General features: G+C 38.4%; 1 protein-coding gene across 1 annotated transcript in view; it reads right to left on the reverse strand.

Annotated features, from left to right (window-relative positions):
* Positions 1-16,770: 16,770 nt before the first annotated feature.
* stil (STIL centriolar assembly protein) overlaps positions 16,771-25,101 on the reverse strand; it is a 46,832-nt gene continuing 38,501 nt past the window's right edge. The window contains exons 14-17 of the mRNA XM_048602373.1: positions 22,440-22,674; positions 21,584-21,797; positions 20,266-20,507; positions 16,771-18,639 (exon numbers count right to left, since the gene is read on the reverse strand). Coding sequence (XP_048458330.1) covers positions 17,862-18,639; positions 20,266-20,507; positions 21,584-21,797; positions 22,440-22,674 — 1,469 coding nt within the window. The 3' untranslated portion in view covers positions 16,771-17,861. The remainder of the gene's footprint in view (positions 18,640-20,265; positions 20,508-21,583; positions 21,798-22,439; positions 22,675-25,101) is intronic.

A 25,101-nucleotide genomic window follows, 5' to 3' on the forward strand; every position in this document is an offset into this window, starting at 1 on the left:
CTATTAAAATCAAAAGGAGTGGGAAAAGAGAAAAGAATAGTTATCCCATCTTACTTAGGTATAACACAGTTCATGATAAGATTATGTCAATAATCCATCTTTCCATCTTTGTTCCACTGAATCTATATTGTCTCTGATAAATAATGGTTAAGTTGAACTGCATTGTGGTGTTCCTGCTGTTTAATTCAATCGTTAAATGTTACATTTTGGTCAAAATTATATCAAGTAGTCTAAAACAAAATTATTCAGGCTTGGCATGAATATGCTAGATAGAGTCTGAGCTACTTTCTTAGTGCATCTATTTTAAAGAAGATCACCGAGAATGGGGTGGAGGGTGGAAGCGGCGGTGGTGGTGTGAGATCATGGAGGGATATGAACAAAAGATAAAAAAAAAAAACTTTTAAACTTAAGATCTGAAGGACTGGAAACCAATGTAGCTCTGCAAGTACAGGGATGATGATGGGTGAACACAAATTGGTGGTGGGTTTAGATATGGGCAGTTTGGGATGAGATCAAGTTCATAGAGGTGAGAGGTGGGAGGCTGACTAGAGCACTGATATAGTTTAGTCTGCTCATAACGGAAGTGTAGATTATTTTTCAACAGCAGATAAATGTAGGTAGGAACAGTCACAGGGAATGTTAAGGAGGTGGAAGTAGATGATATTTGTGACGAAAAGGATGTGGAGTCAGAACCTTGTCTCATGATTAAATAGACCAGGGGAACACTCCCAGAAATTCTGCAAAGATGATGTTAATTGACCCAGAAATGGGGAAATTCACCAGAACTAATGCTCCTAACTTTGATTATCACTGAAATAAAAAAAAAAGACAATTTAGGATCTCTCTTTCCTGGAGCAAGAAGAACATTTTATTCAATGATTTTAGACTATGAAATGCACCATGATAGGAAAGTCTTAATTTAGTGACAGGATTATATAAAAGGTTTGAAATGAGACTCGATTATTTTTAATTTATAGTGGACTGTTGCAATGTTGTTGATTTAGCAGGGTCCATTCTGAAACGGGGATTTGAGCGCATTACAGTTATCTTTTAGCCAAATAGATGTTTAACTTGGCTGATTCAGTCAACTAAATGTAATAGTTTTCAAAGTGATCAAAAAAATGACATATGCCTTTGAAATGTAATTCTTGGGTGCGAAACTTATGTATGTGAGCAAACATTTTGTTTACAATGTAGTTGTTTCTATTATTGGAAAAGAAAGTTCCGGAGGTGAAGGCAGAGTAACTACTGCTGACATCAAGGCAGCATTTGATTGATCGATGTATCCTGGTAAAATTAAAGTCAATGCTGTCACTGGCTGGAGTGATAACCTAGCACAAAAGGAGGATATTTGTGGTTATTGCATGACAATCATCTCAGCCCCCGGCCACCACTGCAGGAGTTCTTCAGGGTAAAGTACTACATCCAAACATTTTGCTGATTCATCAATGACTTTCCTCTCAACTTAAAGTTAGAGGGGATGCTCACTGAGGATTGCATAATGTTCAGTTCCATTTCTCAACTCCTCAGATAATGAGCGGGTTAAACCCAAAAGCTGCATTCAGGTTTCAGCTTATAAAATGCTAGATTGGCACACTATTCATCACTTTAAACATTCATGTCCCCCACCAACAGTACACCATTGTAGAAGTGTACTATCTACAAGATGCATAATACCAGCTTGCCAGAGTTCCTTCGATAGGACCTTCTAACCTGGTGACCTTGAGGAAATAGCAGCAAGTGCACAGGAACAGCACTAGTTCCCTTCCAAATAACATAACATACTGACTTGGAAATATGCTCCTTCACTGTCATTGGGCCAAACTTTTGCAACTCCTTTCCTAAGAGCATTGCAGATGTACCTACACTGAACAGTTTGTAGTGGTTGAAAAAGACCGCTCACAATTATCTTCTCAACAGCCATTATGGCTAGGCAATAAATGAACTGCATCCACACCCCATGCAGATGGTGGAATTTTATTTCAAGAAATTTCTAAAATAAAAAAAGTGTCTAGTGATGACCATGGAACCACTGGTGATTGCTGGAAAAACCCATCTGCTATCCTTACCTGGTCTGGTCTACATGTGACTCCAGACCCACAGCAACATGGTTGACTCATCTGCCCTCTGAAATGCCCTAGAAATCACTCGTTTGTAATGATCACAATGAAGTCTCAAAGAAAAATAAACTGGACAGACCATCTAACATTGACCTAGGTGCCAGAAATGATAATAGTAAAAACTGTGATGTTAATCTGGGGGCTAGTTCCAAAACTGGGAGAGCATCAGCTTGACATTTTCATAAAGGTACGCTTCCACGTGTATGACTATACTCAGACACCATCATCCTTGAATATATCCTGTCCCAATGGCAGGACAGGCCCAGCAGAGGATAGTTGGCAGGAGTTACCATGACAGTCCTCAACATTGACTCTGGAAACCATGAGGTCTCGTGGCATCAGGTCAAACATTGGCAAGGAAACCTCCTGCTGATTACCATGTACTATCCTCCCTCAGGTGACTACTCGGTGCTACTCCATGTTGAACGACACTCAGAGGAAGCATTGAGGTTATCAAAGGGGCAGAATTTATTTTGAATGGGGGATTTCAATGTCCATCACCAAGAGTGGCTAGGCAGCAGCACTACTAATTGAGTTGGTTGAGTCCTACAAAGATATAACTGGCTAGACTAGATCTGTGGCAGGTGGAGAGGGAACTAATGAGGGGGAAAAAAAACCTGACCTCATCCTCACCAATCTGCCAGCCACAGATGCATCGTCCATGACAGTATTGATAAGCGAAACCACCGCACTGTCCTTGTGAATATTAAAGTCCCACCTTCACGTTGATAATACCTCAGTGCTAGAGAACACAATCACAGTGCTGAATGGGACAACTTTGAGTCTGGAGATACTAGAATATTTCAATGTCTGCAAGGTGGGTCATCAACGCAGCAGAATTGTACTCCCAATGCAACCTGCAACTTTATGGCCATGTATATGCCCACTTTACGACCACCATCAAGCCAGGGCATCAACCCTGGTTCAGAGGAGAGTGCAGAAGGGCATGCCAGGAGCAGCACAGGCATACCTAAAAATGAGGTGTCAACCTGTTGAAGTTACCAAACAGGCCTACTTGCATGTGAAACAGCATATGCAGCAAATCATAGACAAAGCTAAGCTATTCCACAAGCAATAAATCAAATCTAAGCTTTGCAGTCCTGCCATATCCAATGATGAATAGTGGTGTATAGTCAAACAACTCACCGGAGGAGGAAGTTACACAATTATCCCCAACCTCAAATGATGGAAGAGCCCAACAGATCAGGCAAAAGAAAATGCTGAATCATATGCAACAATCTTCAGCCAGAAGTGCTGAGTGGATAATCCATGTTGGCCTCCTCCAGTGGTCCCCAGCATTACAGATACCAGCCTCTAGCTAGTTCTATTCATCCCATGTGACATCAAGAAATGGTTGGAGGCACTAGTTACTGCAAAGGCTATGGGCCTGACAATACTCCAATAAAGGGCTCTGAAGGATCTGAGGAAGCATAACCGGACACAAAAAGTTAACTGATTTTTTCTTCACGGATGCTGCCAGACCTACTGAACTTTTCCAGCAACTTCTGTTTTTGTTCATGATTTACAGCATCCACAGTTCTTTCTAGAAATGGCTGACCCTGAGTTAAGCTGTTCCAGTACGGCTACAACACTAGCATCTACGCAACAATGTGGAAAAATGCCTAGGTATGTCCTGTGCACAAAACGCAGGAAAAATCCAGCCTGACCAATTACTGCCCCAATCTATGCTTAATCATCAGTAAAACGATGGAAAATTTATCATCACCAGTGCTATAAAACAGCAATTTACTGAACAATAAGCTGCTCACTGACACTCAGTTGGAGTTCTGCCAGAGCCACTTAGCTCCATATCTCACTGTAGCCTTGGTCACGGACAAAAAAAAAAGCTGAATTCCACAAGTGAAAACAGTGTGACAGCCCTTGATATCATGGCCATATTTGACTATGTGTAGCATCAAGAAGCTCTAGGGAACTGGAGTCAATGGAAATCGGGGGGGGGGAAATTCTCCACTAGTTGAAGTTATACCTAATACATAGGAAGATGGTTGTGTATACTGGAATCATCTCAGCTCCAGGATGTCTCTGCAGGAGTCCCTCAGGCTAGTGTCCTAAGCCCAACCATCTTCAGCTGCTTCATCAACGACCTTCCCACTATAATAAGGTCAGAAGTGGGGATGTTTGATGATTGCACAATGTTCTACACCATTTGAGATTCTTCAGATACTGAAGCAATCCGCATTCAAATAAAACAAGACCTGGACAATATCCAGAATTGGGCTGAAAAGTGGCAAGCAGGATTCACACAAATGCCAGACAATGACCATTTTCAATAAGAGACAATCTAACTACTGTTCCTTGACCATTCAATGACATTACTATCATAGAATCTCCCACTATCAACATCCTAGGTGTTACCGTTGAACAGAAACTGTAATTGGACTCACCACAAATACAATGACTACAAGTGCATGTCACTGCACCTCTGTACACAAATCTTAAATATATGGGAAAACTTTATAGTGAGGATTTTATCTTTAAAAACTGTTGGTTAGAATTCCTGAGTATGCTCCATCATTCAGGCCTTAATCCTAGTTTAGGCTTCAGAAAAATAGCATTGACTGTCCGCTGTTCCTTAGTTACAAGTTCTGACACTACGCTTCTAGAAAGGTATTGACTTAATCTTCCCCTTTTTCTTCAGAGTTTTTAATTTGTACTGCCGTTCATTGTGTAATAGACTTTCCCTGAGATAGTATTTGAAATAACTGCCTAACTCATTTCAGTGAAGTGGTTGTATTCTATTTTGTAAGACACAAAGCCATTTCCTGTTGCTTTTGAGAGGAGTCTGATTTCAGGAAACTTTAAGAAGAGAGATATTGTACAACATACTGGCAGTTTTCACAATGCATTAATTGCAACCCAATTGATTTAATCAGCTATCAATCAAATCACAACATAGACATTGGCAGATGTAAAATTACTTAATCATTACAATGAGAAACCAGAATTACCAATTAATATAAGCAATAAAGATTACCATAACCTCAAATCTTACATTGAGAAAGGATAAAAATGAAAGACTTTTTTTTTTGGGAAGGTACTTGTTCTGAGTTTCACTTACATCAATGTATGCATCCAAATAGAATTCCAAGTTATGGACTTGGAAAAATGCTGACAGGGAGGTGACAACGGGTTGGGGCACATTCTGATTCATAATTTCTTGCTATTTCTTCACTAACTCAGTCATAGAACCTTACTTTTTCCACACAACAGTGGAGAGACATTCACATTGGAAGAAGTGGCTCATGAATCAGAAAGTTCTCACTGGTGAGAAACTGAATACTGTTTAAATGCAGTTCTGGAAATGGAAGAGGTAGAGAATCATTTCTTAGCAAACTGTGTAACTATCATTGCATTCAGTGGAGGATCCCAAATCTCAAACACAATCTTCCAAAAAATTATGTTTAAAGAGCATCAGCATCATGTGATCTAATGGAGATGATTTCTCACTATAAGATTTAAGAAAGTGGAAGGAATCCATTACTTAGTTCAGAAGTTGTGGAAAGTTTCCCATAGTTGATGGTGGAGCAACATTCTCTCATTCCAAGGTCCTCATTCTGGTGGACTATGATCCACCTCAATCTTACCAACTTTGTAACAAACTCCTCTTAAGTAGGGTCCTTCCTGGTGTTTTCAAAAACAAGCTAGACAGAGTTAAAGACAATGCAGAACAGTTTTTGATTTGAAAGTTCCTTGGTAATCAATGATCTGGTAGGCTTCTTCAATCTTTAAGACTAAACAGATAGTCTTATTGTAGGTAATTAAGACAATGGTGTTGACTAAAGTGGATTATCTGGTTAGGACAATTTGCAAGGGCACTCTAAAAATGGTAGGAGGGGGCATTGGCAACAGATAAATGACTCATGCACAGACATGGTGGGCATAATGACCCCTGCTATGCCGCAACCATTTTAGGATTCTATGAGCACCTAAAGCATACTATTTTCCGAGGAAGGGTCAGCGGACCCAAAACGTTAACTCTGTTTTCTCCTCCACAGATGCTGCCAGACCTGCTGAGCTTTTCCAGCAACTTTGTTTTTGTTCCTATTTTCACAGGTGTAGGGAGATGAAAAAAAGTAAGATAGGTAAAGAGTGATGGGTTAAAGAAAAGTCAGAGGGGTAAAAGAATCAGAGTGATTTATCTGACCAGTCAAACTGCCGTGTACGCTTGTTACTCACCGCAGTTGACTCTGGACAACAATTGATCAACACACCAACAATAAAGACAAATAGCAGGAAAAATTGCAAGAATGAAAGTACTGTGTGTTCATAAGATGTGCTATTATGGCAAATGACAGTTGCAATTTTTGTGCAGACTTGGATTTCCATAAGCATAGATTAGTCAGTGTTGAGGCTGAAATGGTTCTCTTCCTTTCAAAACTACCAGTCTCCTAAAATAAAACCTTCAAACATCTTGTCCATCTAGGAACAAAAACAGAAGTTGCTGGAAAAGCTCAGCAGGTCTGGCAGAGAAAAAAAAAAATCAGAGTTAACGTTTTGGATCCGGTGACCCTTCCTCAGAACAGATGGTAGCTGGGAAAACATTGGCTGGTCCACTCTTCCATCACCCCCACCCCCACCCCCACCCCCACCCCCACAGCCCCTGGCCCCTGCAACCGGCAAAGGTGCAACACCTGCCCATTTACTTCCTCCCTCCCCACCATCCAAGGGCCCAAACATACCTTCCAAGTGAAGCAGCACTTCACCTGCAGTTCCCAGAATCTAGTCAACTGCATTTGCTGCTCACATTCTGGTCACCTCTACATTGGAGAAACGAAGCGTAGACTGGGTGACCGCTTCACAGAACATCTACATTCTGCCTGCAAAAAAGACCGAGTTATCTGTTGCCTACCACTTTAACATACCAACCTGTTCCCTGGCCAACATCGGTCTCTGGCTTGCTGCAGTGCTCCAGCAAAGCTCAATGCAAGCTGGAAAAACAGCACCTCTTTTTCCACTTGGCAACCCTGCAGCCCTCCAAGCTCAATATCAAGTTCAATAATTTTAGGGCCTAAACTCTCCCATGTCTTAGCCCCCCTACCCCACACACCAGGCCTTGTCATCACATAGTGACTAACAATAGGTAGTGTGTAAAGGAGACTAACAGTCCCTATTAACAACTACTCACCCTCCCAGCCAGATCATTATCAACTCCTTTGTCTATCCAACTGCTCTTCTCTCTTCAGGCTCTATCCTATCATTTACTCCCTACCCTAGCCCCATCCCTATTTTCTGCATAATAGCCAACACTTTCCCAGCTACCATCAGTTCTGATGAAGAGTCACCAGTCCTGAAATGTTACCTGATTTCTGGCCCTCCAAGAGATGCTGCTGAAAAAGCTCAGCAGGTCAGGCAACTTCGGTTTTTGTTCCTAATTTACAGCATCCGCAGTTCTTTCGTATTTTATCTTGTCCATCCAACTGCCCTCTAAGTCAATTATCACGCTTAGTTTCTAGGTGTTTTCCTTTATGCAAGTCCTAGTTTGAATCTTACGAATTATGTTTCCATGCCTTGCACAGTACTGAAATTACCATTATCAAAGACATGAATGGCATAAGTTGTGATTCACCACAGTACATTTTCCATTCTTTCTCTTTGCAGCCTACAACATGGTTTAACATGGATATGGAGGGCTCAAAACAGCAAAAGCTCTAGATGAGTACTGAATACTTGAGGGGAAAACTTGAAAAGGAAATTAGGAGATCGAAAAAAAAAAAAAAAAAAAAACAAGAATAATGGCAGGTAAATTAGAGGAAAATCCTAAGTCATTTTACAAGTACATTAAGGATAAAAAGGATAACTAAGGAAAGAGAGAGTGTGGGCCCATTAAGTACCACTGCGGGTAATCCGAGAGTGAAACTTGACGAACCCTAAGTAGTGTTCTAAATGAATACTGCATTGATGTTCACTAGTGAGAGGGACAGTATGGGTCTAGAAATCAGGGAGAAAAATATAAAAATTGTGATATACGTAAAAAAAATTAGCATAGACAGAAGAGGATCTCTCTGGTCTGCCAGTCTTGAAAATGGATAAAATAGAAAACAGATGAAATGTATCTGAAGTGGTTGACTGAGACAAGACAGGAAATAGCAGGGACGTTGGTAAAACAATTTCCATTTCACTCTGCTCACAAGAGAGATGCTAGAGGACTGGAGGAGGGCCAATGTGGTACCATTATTCAAGAATGAAGCAAGGGATAAACTAGTAATCTACAAGCCAGTCAGTTGAACCATCTGGTGAGGAGACTATTGGAACAAATTCTGAGGGACTGAATTAATCTGCACTTGGGTAGGTAAGGATCAATCAAGAACAAAAACAAAGTTGCTGGAAAAGGATCAAATCAAGAACAGGCAGCATGATCAAATTGAATTTTTCAAAGAATGACCAGGTGTGTATAGAAGGCGGCAATGCTTTTGAAATAATCTACTTAGACTTCAGCAAGGCTTTAGACAAGATCCCACATGCGAAACTGATAGTGAAGTTAAGAGCCCATAGACTCCAAAGAAACTTGCTTCATTGGATCCAAAATTGTCCAAGTTTCTTGAAATGGAAATTGTTTTACCAACGTCCCTGCTATTTCCTGTCTTGTCTCAGTCAACCACTTCAGTAGAAAATCAGTAGAAAATTGAATTCAATCTGGATAAGTGTGAAATAATGCACTTGGGCAGGACAAACAAGGTAAGGGAATACATGATGAACTGTCAGACCCTGGGAAGCACCGAGTCTCAGAGTGCGCATGTCCACCCGTCCTTTGAAAGGTGGCAGAACATGTAGATATTGTGCAGAATTTAAGAATTATTTAAGTGCCAAAGCACAGACTTTAAGAGTAGGGAAGTTATACAGAAACTGTATAGAAAGTTGGTTAGGCCACAGCAAGAGTATTGTATGCAGTTCTGGAATCCAAAATTATAGGAGGGATGTGATTGCACAGGAGAAGGTGCGTAGGAGGTTTATCAGGATGTTGCCTAAGGAAGTTTTAGTTATAAAAGAGATACTGGACAGACTGGGGTTGTTTGTTGGAGTGGAGGAAACTGAGGGGGTGTCATGATTGAGATGTATAAAATGATGGTGGACATAGACAGCATCAATGGGAAGAAACATTTCCCCTTAGCAGAGGGATCAATGACCATGCGCAAAAGGTTTAAGGTAAGGCATGGGAGGTTTAGAGGGGATGTGAAGAAAAATGTTTTTACCCAGAGTGTGATGGGTATCTGGAACTTACTGCCTGTAAAAAAAAAGGTGGTAGAGGCAGAAATCCTCTAACATTTAAGAAGCATTTAGATGTGCACTTAAGATACCAAGGCATACAAGGCCAAGTGCTTGAAATGGGATTAGAAGAGTTAGGTGGTTGGTTTTGACTGGCACAGACTCAATGGTTTTGTGCTGTAGACCTGCACAACTCTTATAGCATCCTCCAATACCTAATCATTTTTGGAACCAACTGAGAGTTGTCCTAATGTCATTCATTTTCAGACCAGCTTCTCTAATGCTTTCACTTTAGATCCCTGCAATTTTACTATACAAATACCCCAAAGTTACATCCTTGGTTCACTCAGTTTTTTTTCCATCTAGATACCACAGCTTGTTACATCTGCAGCTAAATGTACTGTGATATCAGTCCATCTCAGTCTCTCACAACTCTTTCACTACCTCTGTGCCTTTGAGCTGATTCACAAACATTAGTCTTGTATGAACTCCCAATTTCATTCTAATAAACATTGTGAAACTAGAAGCATCGCCTTTAACACCTATCATATATTCCACCTTTCACAATGGTCTTCGATTAACCCTCACCAAATCATTCAGCACCAAGCTGAGTTTCACTAGCCTTATCTTTTCCATTGCAAAGACCATACCTTGTCGTCACAAGGTATCAGAAGAGTGGAGGGATTTTCAGGTCAATTAATTTATGGGGGCAGGAATTATAGGAGATGTTGTGGTGAATCGATTTCGAAACTCAAAACTAAAAAAAAAAATTAAAAAGGCAGCAATAGTTAGAAAACAAAACACTAAGAATATCACACAACACGGGAGTTAAAAACATTCGGGGGGGGGGATGCAGAAAAAGTAGGACTAAAAACATACTTAAGTCTTTGATAAAAAGAAACAAAAAAAAAGTGTGCTGATATGGTATTAAAATAGAAATAGTAGAAGGTTTACTAAAAATATTCTTAAAGATAATTGAATACACATACACACAAAAAAATCAAGAGTGGGAGAGGAACAGAGGTGCACTTAGAAATCAGTGGAAGAAAGTCAAAAAAAGGAAATAAACACTCACTGTTCAAAACAGCCACAACTAAAGAAAGTGCTGAAAGTAGCAGCAGGATTGAATCAGCAGACCACAAGGTTGATTTTAATTCCCTACAGATGTTGCATGGAGAGACCGACAAATCTTGTAGCTTTCTACAGCAGAACATAATGCCTAGGTTATGGAATTAGTTTTACAAAAATTGGATCAATGGTTCAGTACCACAAGCTCAAATCCCACTATGGCAGCTGGAAGCTTCAATTCAATTAAACAAAAATCTGAAAAACAAAGTAGTATCTAGTAACGGTGATCAAACAAAGAATTGTTAAACATCCAATTAGTTCATTAAAGCCATGAAAGAAGTTGGGTATGATTCTTCTTTAGAAAGAGAAAGATGTTGGAAAATGGGTTTTTCTATTTTTGACAGAGGGAGGACCACCAAGTGGTCAAATAGTGTAGACATTCAATGCAAACGTCAAACAGGTTGAAAATGCCGCTGAAAGAGTTGTAAAATGGGTGCAAATTAAGGAGTGAAAGTGCAGCAGAGCCATCCTCCTCCAAAGAGCAAAATAAGCAAGATACAAACAAGACTTTTTTGGGGGAAGAGGGGAGAAGAGAGAAAACAAGAAAAATGGAGAACAGACAGCATGCAGTCAGTTTCTGAAATTATAGAATTCAGAGATATTGAGGCCGTAAAGTAGCTAAACAGAAAATAAGTTGTTGCTCTTCGCGTTTGCATCGTACTTCGTTGAAACGTTGCAACAAGCCCAAGTCAAACATTAGCATGAAAGCTAGGTGGTTTATTGAAAGAGCAAGCAACGGAAGATGACAGGCACCCTAAATTCCAGCAACATTTAATGAGCATTGAAAATGACATTATTGCACATTGCACTCAACCTATATTTTAGATTTGGTAAACCGTGGCCAGAATAAAAATAACGAAATTGAAATACCAAAAACTTGTGCACTTCTGTTGCAGTGAAGGGATAGGGATTGCCATCTGGTGGTTAAAAATGGAATTTCATTACTGCGAATTTAATAACAATTCATACTTTCGTTCCAGTTCTTAGAGACCAAAAAACTCTACAATGCTTACAGTTCCCTCAAATGGATAAAGATAACCTAGGCGAATATCTAAATATTTGATAATGGCTGTTGTATTTAACTTGAACACGTCAGTTGTTCTATATATTGCACCAACCAAAATCTGAAGTAAAAACCGAAAGAACTGCGGATGCTGTGAATCAGGAATAAAAACAAATTTGCTGGAAAAGCACAGCAGGTCTGGCAGCATCTGTGAAGAAAACAAAAACAGAGTTAACGTTTCGGTTTTGGTGACTCTTCCTGCAGTTCTGAGGAAGAGTCTCCGGACCCGAAACGAAACTGTTTTTGCACTTCACAGATGCTGCCAGACCTGCTGAGCTTTTCCAGCAACTTTGTTTCAAAGATGTGAAGTAAATTCTTTCATGAATTTTTAACCAACTTTCAAGTTGCAGATGCAAACATATTCATTTTATTCACTCATGTTTAAGCTGGGAGTCTCATCCTTTCAGAAAATGCTGTTACATCTAGACTTTTACTCATGATTTCCAAGTTTATATTTTGCAAGGAAAGAGGTTTTATTTCTTCTTTGCCATACCATAAAATGTTTTTTTGGTCACACAGGTACGTTTTTTAAAAACAAAAAAATCCAGTTTAAAAGATGAAAAAAACTGATTCAGTAACAGTTATAGTTCTAATATACAAGTAATGTCATAGGTTTGATAACATTCACATGGCATCAGATGAAGTTTTTAAAACTAGCTGAGCACTTAGTGAATGTGGCAAATGAAAGATTGATGCTACATTACTCCTCAGATCTTGCCTAAATATAGCAAACAAATTTTAGGATCTGTTGGCCATTTGGCTGTTGGAATTTCTCACAAGCCATTCAATAATCACAGCTGATCAGATGGAGAAATCCACACTCCCATCTACCTTCAATAACCTTCCAAGTCGCTTGTTAATCAAGAATTATGTACTTTTGTCTTAAGAGAAATTTAATGAATCTACCTCCACTGCTCTCTACAGACAAAAAAAGGAGTTCCAAAGACTGAAATCAAACAAGGCTCGAGTACAAAAGGAAGCAGAAAAGAATTTAAACAAAAAATTAGGAGGGCTAGAGGGGGTGACAAAAGTGTCCTTAGGCAAGTAGAATTTAGGAGAATCCCAAGGCATTTTATACGTATATTAGGGACAAGTGAGTAGCTAGGGAAATAGTAGGCCCAATCAAAGGGCAAAGGAGGGAATTTATGCCTGGAGCCAGAGGAAGTGGGTGAGGTCTTTAATGAGTACTTCATTTCAGTATTCATCAAGGAGACGGATATGGATGATGGTAGATTAGGGAGGGATATGATGTTCTAGGGCATGTTGACGTAAAGATGGCACTGTTGGGTGCCTTTTTAAAATAAAAAAAAAAAAAAAAAAAAAATCAGTAAAATAGATAAATCAGGGCCTGATGGGAACTATCCCAGGATACTGAATGAGGCAAGGGTGGAAATTGCTGGGGTCTTGACAAAGGTCTTTGTGTCCTCTTTAGCCACAGGAGAGGTTCGACAAGACTGGCAAATGGTTGTTGTTGTTTTGTTTAAGAAAGGCAACAGGGATAATCAGGAAATAATAGGCTGGTGATCTTACATCAATGATGGGGAAATTATTGGAGAAAACTCTTAGAGACAGGATTTTCTCGCATTTGGAGAAGAATGGACGTTTTCGGGATAGTCAGCATGCCATTATGAGAATATTTTGTCTCACCAACTTGATCAAGCTTTAGCAAGAAGTGGAAGTGATTGATGAGGGTAGAACAGTGGAAGTTGTTTACATGGACTTTACTAAAGCAGTTGACAAGGTTCCTCATGGTTGGCTGGTTTAGAAGATTAAATCACACAGGATCCATGGTGAGTTGGCGCGTTAGATACAAAATTGGCTTGGTCATAGAATACAGAGGGTAGTTGTGGAGGGATATTTTTCTGACTGAAGGTCTGTAACCAGTAGTGCTCCACACAAAATCAGTGCTGAGAACTCTGCTATAAAGCAGGTGAAATGCAAGTGGAAAGTGTACAGTAATGGCAGGACCCTGATGAGCAATAATATGGAGCATGAATGGAGAGCCAACCAACCACAACATAGAGGGATCTTGGGGTCTAAATCCATAACTCCCTATCAACTTGTGTTGCCATGTTTAAAAAATGGTGGCAAAGAAGGCTCCATTGAATAAAAGATTTGGCAAGCCGTGTTGCAGCTGTGTAAAAACTTTAGCTAGGCCATGTTTGGAGTATTGCGGGCAGTTCTGGTCACCACAGGAAGGATGAGGAAGCTTTGGAGAGGGTGAGAAAAAGTTTACCAAGAGGTTGTCTGGATTGGAGTCTAGCAGCTATAAAAAAGGAGAGGCTTGATGAACTTGAATTTGCTAGAGTGTCAAAGGCGGAGAGGCAGCCTGATAGAAGTATATAAAATCATGAGGCATGGATCGGGTGGAATAGTCGGAGTCTTTTTCCCAGGGGCAAATGTTAAATATTAGGGGGAATAGGTTTAAAAAGTGAGAGGGGTAATTTTAAAAAAAAAAAATGTGCGATGCAAAGTTATTTTTAAAAAAAAACAAAAGGGTGGCACCTGGGACACACTGTTGGGGAGATTGTAGAAACAGATATAATAGCAGTGTTTAAGAGGCATTTTGACAGACAATTGAGGGATCTCGACCATGTACAAGCAGATGGGATTAATTTAAAAATGGCATCATGGATGGCACTGAAATGGTGGGCCAAAGAGCTGTACTGTTCTATGACTCAAGATTCTCAGAAGAAAATTCTCAAATCTTGAAATGGAAGATCTCAGATTTTCAAACAGTTTCCTCTAATTCTTGCCTCGTCTAGAAGGGGAGAAAAGATCCTCTTAGCATCCACCTTGTCAATGCCTCTCAGGATCTTATGTAATATCACCTTAGTCTTTTCAACTCCAATATAGGCCTACTATGCCCAAATTTACTTGAGACGAGGGCATTAGCTGATCTATCAGTCGAGTGAACCTTTTTTGAACTGCTCAAATGCATTTACGTCCTTTCCTAAATAAAAAGGAAATGAAAACTAAACAGTACTTCAGATGTAGCCTCAAAACAAACATTTTACACAAAAGCAAACATGCTTATTTTTAACATTCTATTCTCCTTACAATAAATGACAAAATAAATCAGTTACCATATCCAAAAGCAGACTTGGTTTTATGGGGCAGGATATCCAGATCCCTTAGATTACATAACTCCATTTTAAATAGTGTACTGCTTTTCAATTCTTCCTGCCAAAGTGGATATGTTCAACTTTTCCCCCCACATTATACTCCATCTACTAAAATTTTTGTCTACTCGCTAGTGGACTAGTTTATAACCTTAGCAGATTCCTCACATTCCCATTATAACTGGTGTTCCTTTCAGTCATCAGCAAACTTTGCAATCATACATTCAGTTCCTTCATCCAAGTCATTAATAAAAATTATGATTAGTTGAGGCCCAAGCACTGATCCATGACACACTACTTGTCAATCTGAGAATGAGTCACTTGCACCTACTGTTTCCTGTTAGTTGACCAATCCTCTCTTGGCTATCATGACACTCTGAATTCAGAGGAGGGCAGACCTAGAGCATTCAGGAATGAAATCAAACAGCACTTTACCCTGTGTGGAGGACAGTGGAAATCAAGAACTTACTTCAAAAAGTTATAGATGCTAGGGCAATTGAAGATGGACATAACTGGTTATCTAATTGCCAACCACTGTCAAACTGCCCACAAACAGGATTAAATACAGCAATGAGCTGTCTGCATTAAACAAAGTCCAACTGCTAAAATTACTCAAGTTCCTCAATAATCAAAAAGATGCCACTGATAAAGCTCCATCACACTTTTTGTATCTGTACACTGTAAAATACTGAATCTGTGAATTAAGGAAATAAAGCATTACTTCCTAAGACTTAGGAGAAGATTAAAAAACTTTTTACAACTGCAACATTTGATAAGACTGAAGTCTTGTTTCTTTTTAGTCTCCAGTCTTTCTCTAGAAATATAAAGTTGTCTCACAATAGAACTATCCACCTGACAAAGGGGCTACGCTGTAAAAGCTTGGTGATTTCAAATGAAGCTGTTGGACTATAACTGGGTGTCATGAGACTTCTGACATACTCCACCCCAGTCTAACACTGGCACCTCCACATCATTAGTTGCTTAAAATGGCCTCAATTCCATCATGCAAGAACTGAATTAAAATAGCTTTCTTTAAAATAAAGTAAAAAGGCATTTCCTCAGGATTTCCAAAAGCAACTTCTATCCTTACCGCTGAATTGCACTAACGGTTGTCACAAAGATGATCATGGCAATGAGTTTGTACATAGCATGGTCCTACATACAGGAAGTGATTGAAGGACCATAAAATAGATTTTAAATGGTGTGAGAGGAAGGAATGTTTGCGAAAGCATTAGACAAATTTCTCATATCAAATAGTGATCTTGGTTTTTTTTTTTTTAAATTTCATTCACTGGCATATTTTACCAGAAAGAAAAAAAAAATCTTATGCAGAATCTTTCACTACCTCAGAACATCTAAATACTTTAGTCATAAGGCACTTCAAAAGTATAAACACAATCACAGTCATGGAGGAAATGCAGCAACTAAGTTACATGGCAAGATTCCACTTACAGCAATATAACAGCAACATGATTAATTAAAATACAAATGTTGATCACGGTCTAAATGTTGGCAAGGCGCTGGGTAGAATTCTACTGCTCTTCAAAACATTGTTGTGGCATATTTTAAAAATCGCCAAAAAGATGTTATTGGACCTTTCTCTTAAGCTATCATCTTACAATACTGCATTCCCTCAGTTCTACAATGGAGTACAACCTAAAATTGTATTCCAGTTTCTAATGCGCCTCAAAAAAGAGGAAAGGGTATTACTGAGACACAGCAATGGTACTTCCTCAGTATTGCTTTGATATGTCAATTGAGATTATATCTCACACTGACTCAGATGGTGGGAATGCTAAGTGAACCAAACTGAAACACCCTCCCTTGCTCCAAGTTTTAAATTAAAAGAAAATTGCTTTCACCAGTCACTAAACCAGTCTTTGGTGCTTGATGTTGGTCTATGCATTGACATTTCGTCTTCAGCTTGGATCAATTTTGTTCACCAAAATGTTCTTTGTACAACTAAAACTCAATACACCTGTTAAATTAGTAAGATAGATTATCCTTAAAGACATCTATTAGGCTAGTCAAAAATGAACAGTGCAATTACAAACAAAATATTAGGAAAAATGTGATGATTATAGGTTTAGATGGTGAAGAAACACTATATGCAGAAATTATGCAATGTTTTATTTATAAATGGTCCACAAAATCCAGTGATTAAACAAAATAACTTGCAGAAGTCACAGAAAGGTACGAATTGATCTAATGGTTCTGTACGACAAACTGACCAAAAGCACAAATCTCAAATTGAAACATTGATAAACACCTCACACAGAAATGTAAAGAAAACACGAATATCCTTGAATTTCTGTAAACTTAAGCTACAAAATGTTTCAATCAAAAACAAGAATTCATTCACTGGCAATTTCGATTTAGTGGAGGGGAGCAAAATTGGATTGTCAAAACTACAGCTTTCTCCAATAATCACATTTTTGAGTTGACATCAAGTTTCCTACTTCCCTACCCAGTCATAAACTCTAATCCACCTGAAAGATACTGCATTTATACCACACTATAGATTCACTTCCCCTTTATGGTGTGGTTTGTCTTGCATTATCACACATTCATGATACTTTACATGCGCTTTGTATATAAAGAATTATGAGTTTTCAATCCAGCAATAATTCAAAATTAATTGTCAAGTACAGACAAAGCAAGCCTTATGAAATTTTGGAAGCATGCTCTAAGGGAGATTTACTTCTCATTTTGTTCTCCACAGGTCACAATGCAGAAAAATGCTGAATGGGAACATGAAATTAGAATTACTCACTGAGCAAACAAACTCAGTATGAATTGCAGGTCTCCATGTTTATTGTTGTAGTCGATTGCTTGCTTGTCACTGACCTTAGCCAGTATAAAATCTACACAACTATATTTATCCACTGATTATAATCCCAAGACAGTCGTACTACACAAGTTTCTGCCAAGCAAAAAAAACCCCATAAGTTATATAAACAAGTTATAGCAGGAGCTATCCAGAATATTTACAATGGACTTTCAACTGCATTGTAATTTCCAGTTAATAACTGGTGATATTGTCATTTTACATATGCAATCCTTTACTAAAAGTTGAATATTTAACTGACCTATACATTATGTGTAATCTTGACCATTTTTGTATGAAAAATGGTGTCTTCAAAATAGTTTGTTTTTTGGAAAATGTTTTGGCTTTTAAATCAGATGTTGCAACAGTCCGGTTAATTAAAACAGTTTGGGTAGTTGTCGGAGCCGATTTACATCCAGAATGTTGCCCACTGCATCACTGCTTTTTGTAGACTTGTGTTTCTCTAATACATTTGGTCTCAATTTCTTGGAAAAGTCCGGAATTCGTTCAATTCCATTTTCTTTTTCAGGGTTTTGGATATAACTGACTTCTTCGGCAAACTTATTCATTTTAGGTTTTGAATTATTTTGAGTCTGCTGACAATGTCGGTCCTGTGTATCCACACTTTGTGGTTTTGAAGAAGCAACTTCATTAGTAATGTTTCTAAGAATGTTCCCATCTGCCTTGGAGAAAGACTCTACTGTACAACAGTTCTTAAGCTGGATGTCAACCACTTTTTCAGAACTTCCTTTTTTAGCAGAAAAAATTTCTGAATCAGATTTTATGGGCTGTATAGTAGAATCTGACAAACGATCCTCCTCTTCACTGCTATATGCTTCTTCCATGAGTCCATATCTCCTCATGTATTTGCGTGTGGCAAATGACATGTTATTGGGTGAAATTAGGCTCAGGCCTACCATGCTTCTGTCCGTGTTCATTTCCAGTAAGTTATTTGGGGATGTTGATTCACAATTACCACTATGTCTGAGAGATATCTGGGAAAGCTGAGCATCATTCAAGTACTTCAGAGCGATAGCATTGGCCTCCATGCTAAGGTCAACTCCAGCAGCTCCAAGTTCACTTGCACCAACATTGACGAAGGACATGTAGTTCAACCTTGGGATAACTGCTTCAGGGTTTATGCGAGCCAACGTGCTGAAAACAAGAAAATAATGTTACAAAACTTTACTAACATACACATCTGTATGGCATTACCATGCTCATCAACTAGACATAAATTTAGGGATGTGATGCTTTTTTCCATCATTGGAACAAGGTGGCAGATCACCATCACCTTCTCAATGTTAATGAGGGATAGGTAATGCCTAGACAGCAACATGCACATTGTGAATTAATAAAAATAACTAAAGTTTTTAACTGATCATTATTTTAGTAAACACAAAATCCATTTTTCACCAATGACATTTCACAAACTGTTAATCTATTGGTTGACAAAGGAATGCCAAGTAGAAAAGACTGCCTATTCTTTGATAGTCAACCTGAACAGGTAGATGAAATCTGAAGGTAGGCACCTTTAACATTCAGCACTCTCTCGCTCTTGCAGCCTGAATTATCAGCCAGCGCTGTTGAGGTTTGAACATTCAAAAAAGAAACTTAGCCCACAGATCAGAAAGCTACTAGTGAACTAAGCTGAGGCAAGAATCTCAGATATAGGATTAAAAGTTCACAAAGAACCAGGAACTTATTTTTTTAAAAACCATAGGAGAATAAATTTTATTTATTGGCATTTACTAAGCCAAGATCAATGGTAGTTGAAGGGAAAATCTTCAATGACTAAAGTCATTCCTAAGATAGCAAGGTTGTTCTGTGTTCAGAAGAAGTCATTGCCCTTGCCATTTTTAAAAAGATCATTCATGGATGTGGGCATTGCCCAGGAGGGCAATTGAGAGTCAACCACATCGCTGTAGGTCTGGGGTGTAGGGCAGACAAAAAAAAAAAAAAAAAGGTAAGGATGGCAGATTCCCTCTCTAAAAAGGACGTTAGTGATCCAGATGGGCTTGTTGTTAATTGTCAGACAGTTTCATGGTCATCATTAGACTCTTAGACTCTCATTAGAATTCACATCCCAACATTCATAGCGGGATTCAAACCCAATATCCAGAACACTATATGGATCCGTAGAAAAAAAAAAGTCTAAATGATAACATCACTAGGCCTTTGCCTGCCCTAGAGTGGAGAGTGCAGCAGAGATTCTCATTTCCAGCCGACATGGTCTGGTATAGGGTTGTACAAAATATACTTTACTGTTCAACGCAGTATGGAATTCATCAAATGACCAAGCAGACCATGTCAGCCTTCAACAGGACCGGAATATTCATCAGGCTTGTGTTGACAAATTAAATTCGGAACCACAGAAGCACTAGCAATGTCCAGCTCCAACTAGAGAAAACCCAATCACAGTGACCTTTAACTGCATCATGGGGATCATTAGTAAGCAAAAAATGTAAGAGTATCAGCATTTTAAAACCAAAAAAAAAACTGCACTTCAAATGAATGGGCTTTTCCTTCATTAATGTGCCCAACTTCTCTGATGGCTCGAAGTTTCTCCAATTGTCTCTTTTTAAAAAAAAAAGGACAAATTCAGCAGGTCTGGTAGCATTTATGGGAGAGGAATAGTTAATATTGAGTCCAATTGGATTCTTCTTCTGAAGACAATGCATTCAAAAGTTATCTTTCCCTCCACAGACCTGAATCTCTCCAGCATTTGCAGCATCTGAATATTCTAAGAAACAGATGCCTTCATTGTCATATTAGCAGTACCTTGCATTTTCAATTTTGCTCTTGGTCATGCTGGCAAAGTCAAGATCAATTTTCACTCCCATTTTCTTCAGCTGTTTCACAGTTGCACTCAACACATCATAGTCTTCCTTCTGACTGGTCTGGCGTTCAGATTGTTTGTTCCTAGTGTCACTGCTCCGCACAGAGATTTCTGATTCAGCAGCTTTATTCTCCACTTCATTTTGTTTTTCAGGAGATGACTCTAATAGTTGGTTTACCTGGCCCTTTTAGAAAACAAACAGTAAATGTATTCAAACCTGGCTCACGTTAATATTTTTATGTATTAAATACACATTTGAGGTAATCTTTACACTAATTTTGCTATAATGGTTTACCATGCAGATAATATTTTAACAAGGGGATAAAATGATTGCTGAAATAATAATTCAGTTTGCACTTTGAATTATTCACCTTATTACCATGAAAGTATCCTCTTAAAAAACCCAACAGGATTCTCTCAGTCCATCCTTGGTTTAACAGGCAGATTTTACAGTTTATCAAATTAATTTGGTTTGCATAATGATGTACAAGCAAAATCAAACTTGATCCTAATGCAACATCTTCAAGTCGTCAAAACAAAATCAAGTACAATGCCTTCTGTACTACACTGAAGGATCCTGCGTAGCATGTGATCAAAACTAGCCTCACTCGAGGGAATCAAAAAAAAAAAGTGCAGGTGGCAAATCAATCAAGCAAGAAGTCAGCGAGCCTCTGTTTCAGACTGTAAAATCTGACTGCCAAACCAATAACGGACTCAGAATTGTTGTTAAGAGGATACTTTTAAAGGTACTAAAAAAAGGTAACTAATTCATAATGTAAACTCAAGTTATTATTTCAGCAACTGTTTTTCCCCTTACTAAAATGATCATGGGGAATAAAATAAAATAAAGAGATCAGAAGTTTGCAGAGTGAACCTTCATCTACACCGAGTTAAACATCTCAAGTTTGTACCACAGATAAAGGTTCTATACAGTTTTAAATTTCACTAACACTGGAGGGGAGAGGATAGAAAGGGAAGGGGCAAAGAAAATAACAAAAACAGGCTTTCCACTCCTGACAGATTAACATGATGTTGAAAGTACCTGTGGTTACTGGGAAAAGACAGGATCAGACTCAAGTGCATAATTACCTGACACACACTAAGTTTGCACACATATTAGGTATTGGTCAACATTTAATACATGGATGTTATTAGCATTTTTACATTTTCAAATATCAATGAACACAAAAAGGAAAAAAAGAAGATATCCATATTATCCCGAGACATCAAACAAAACCTTAATATCAACTGAGTGCTCACCATTAAGTTTTGGTAAAATGTTCTCTCATCTTGAAATGGAGAGTTATTGTGCGATTCTGTGCTAACATCATATTTCTCTGTTTTGTTATTATCCATATGACGTGGAACTTCAGATGGGCTACTTTTCAGACAGGTACTTGCACTCTCCCCAAGCATTGGACTCAGAGAATCAACATGAAACTCCCAGCAGCTTTTTGTACCTTCAGGTGTACAGCTAAATATTAACCAAAATTAGAAGTTATTAGTCCATGCACAAATTTTAGGTGTATATAAAAATAGATGGAAACAAACAAGAACAACTCCAAAATGCTCAAAATGACAGAGAAGGTAAAATTGAAATTGGAAATGGACAAACTCTGGTTTCTAATGGTACATTTAAAAAAATAGTTCCAGGGCAAAAATTCAGGTCATGTTTACAAAACTTGATAAATATACAAGCAGTTAGATTAAAATATTTGCACAATAAATATAGAAAAATAGCAAGTGTAAATCTGTAACCACAAGCTTATATTTTTAAGGTTAGCCTTGTCCCATTCACCAATGTCCCCTCCTCTAACCCAACCTGATCTCTCTTCTCCCACCACTCTACCATCCTCCACTACAGTTTACAGTGAAACACAAGCCAAGGGAATCCTTTACTACTGTTGCTTTAAAGTCATTCTACCTTTTTGCTGTTCTCAGCTTAATTGGAGGTCTATGCCAAAGTCCAGGTCACTGGTGAAGTTTTTAGTTTCAAGAATAAAAATTACATTGGTATGCACACAAGTTTTAAAAAATTGTTCAATTGTCTCCTGACAAAATGATTTCCATGCTTGAAAGTTACTTAAATAATTGTTTTAATTTATTACAGTCTTACCTTTGAACACTAATAACTTGATCTGGTGTATCTGTTGTATTCTGACTGCTCTCCACAAAGCTGTGGATGTCCACTTCATTCACAGAAGATGAAGAAATACTGGTGCGGCTGGTATCATCAGTTTTAACGGAGACAGCCATTTCTTCATCGGATAATCCAGAATCATTCAGCTGGAGGTTCCGTACAGTTTGATGTACCTCGTGTTCCTCAGATGGAACCAAGAACAAACTGGCACCTAAGAAAGAAGCAGCAACTAAGTAACACAGTTCACGATTATCCTCTTTTCAACAATGCTATGGGAATCATTAAAAGCTATCTGAATTACTAGACCAAGCAGACATGGTGTGGATTTAACAGTACTTCTAAAGAGCAATTAAGCATTCTCAAAAAAAAAAAAGTGTCAGATGACTTTGCACACTCCATTTGAAACTTTGGATCTCCAGACTAGACTACATAAAAGAAAAGGCAGACGGTGCAACAGCTTCTAGTGCCACTATTCAAGCATGCCCAGCATTAAGACCATACTAGTATCACACTGGAAATGCAAGGTACCATTCACTTCAGACAGCAGTCACCTGTCAAAAGCTATTACTGTAGGTAGAGCACCTGCAGAAATTAGTACGTATTGTCTAGTTTGTATACAGGATCCCAGTATTTTTCAAACTAGTCAAGTGCATTAACAAGTTAATTGTGGAGACCTCCAACTTCCACACCAAAATATACTAAGAATTGTTGCAATTGCCAGTGGATTATTAGTCCAAATGTGTTCCACCAGGAATGTGCCTTAGAACATATTAAGACAACAAGTAAAACCACAGTGAAATACGTTATTGTAGTACCAGTAAACTATCCCACTTCAAAAACAGTAAAAAGTGAAATTTCAAAATATAGAGTCGTTGTGAGGTTGTCATTCTTTTAATGAAGGATCGTGCTGGTTAAGGGGAAATATTCAAACTTAAAAGGCATCCAGACGACCTTAAAACTTTTATGAAATGTTTGGAAGAGTTGCCTAGTTTTGGTTAGAGGGAGAAATCTCCAAGGTCACCATCACCAAGAAAGTTAGAACTGGGATTAGAATTTATCCAAACAAGGAAAAACAGCAGGCCATCAGAAGTGGAAAATAGTTCTGGACTGATTCCCAGAAAAAAAAAAAAAGTGTCCACATAAGGATCAATATAAAAGTATAATCATAACAGCAATTTTTAGTGATGTTTAAAAGTTAAAAAAGGAAAGTTTCTCTCTTGTCTTAGGGAGAAAATATTTTCAAAAATAGCTTTTAATTAAAATTAGTTTTAGTTTCTTATTCCAAAATTGCTTTTAGAATTTAAAGTAAAGTAATGTCATATGATTCCACCCATCAAGCACTGAAAACTCCTTTCCTAAATGTCATTGGTCTTCATAGCGATCATAATATCTAAATTTTTCTGAACTATAGTGGACTTCCAGATCCTTATGGAACTGCAACTAGAACTGTATGTAGCAAGCTGCAGAGTATTTTCAAAACATCATGCTCCTTGGGCACACAAATGGCGCATTTAGTGACATGGAAAATATATAAAAAGGTCGCATTTTAATTGACACAGTCAGCTGCTTACAAATACAACACAGTAGGTAAATTTCACAGACTTACAGGAACTAAACCGATTCAAACCTGACCCTTAATAACTAAAGCAGGCAAAGCTGCCTTTTGGGAAGCTCCTTTTGGCATCACATACTTGGTTCTCTTGTTTATCATCTTAAGTGACATTGGTCTCATGGTTTGGAATCTTTCCTACATAAATTGTAATTATAAACATAACCATTCAAATTTATAGTTTTCACTAAAGTATTTGCTTGCCTTCACCTGACCTGACTGAGGAAGTCTTCCCTTCCTTGACTTGGGTCTCCAGCTCTAGGGATAGGAATGTGAACCTTTATTCACTAAAAGCTGACTAACCTCCTACAGCTATTTTGTTACACCTCAGCTATTTACAATTTTCAGGGAAAAACTTGCATTATCTCCCCTCATCCACTGTAGCTAAATTTGCAGATAACAATGATAGGTAGGAAAGCTATCTTGTGAAAAGGACATAAGGAGCTTTACGGATGGAAATAGTTGGGTTGATTAAGAGCATTGCAATCTGGCAGAGAGTAGGATGCAACCAAATGTGAAATTGTTCATTTTGGCATAAAATAAAAGTAATGTACTACTTAAAACAGAAGCTGTGCAGAATTCCAAGGTACAGCGCTTTGCACGCAAGTCCTGTGTCAATTAATCCTTCACCTTTCACTCTACCCATTGACCTTCTGTTCTTCACACTCTTCGACCTTTCACTTTCTCAACAGGCTTGTTACGTTTCAACTATACTCAGTCGAGTGAAAGATCAGATCTGAAATGCTAACAGTCCCTCTTTCCACAGAGGCTATTAAACCTCAGTATTTGCTGTTTTTATTTCAGAATAAAACAATTTCTTTCACTTGATACCACCCAGGAGACAGGGAACACACTTCAACTTGTTGCACAACTGGTGGACTCCCTGCATTAGGTTAGAATACAAAACAACTGAGAACAACCATTAGGATATCTTTTAGCACATAATGATGTGGCAGCTCGTGAATGAGAGAGAGAGAGAGAGAGAGAGAGAGAGAGAGAGAGAGAGAGAGAGTGAGAGAGAGAGAGAGA

The sequence above is a fragment of the Rhincodon typus genome, chromosome 10 (assembly GCF_021869965.1).
Source record: "Rhincodon typus isolate 14 chromosome 10, sRhiTyp1.1, whole genome shotgun sequence".
Taxonomy (NCBI): Eukaryota; Metazoa; Chordata; class Chondrichthyes; order Orectolobiformes; family Rhincodontidae; genus Rhincodon; species Rhincodon typus.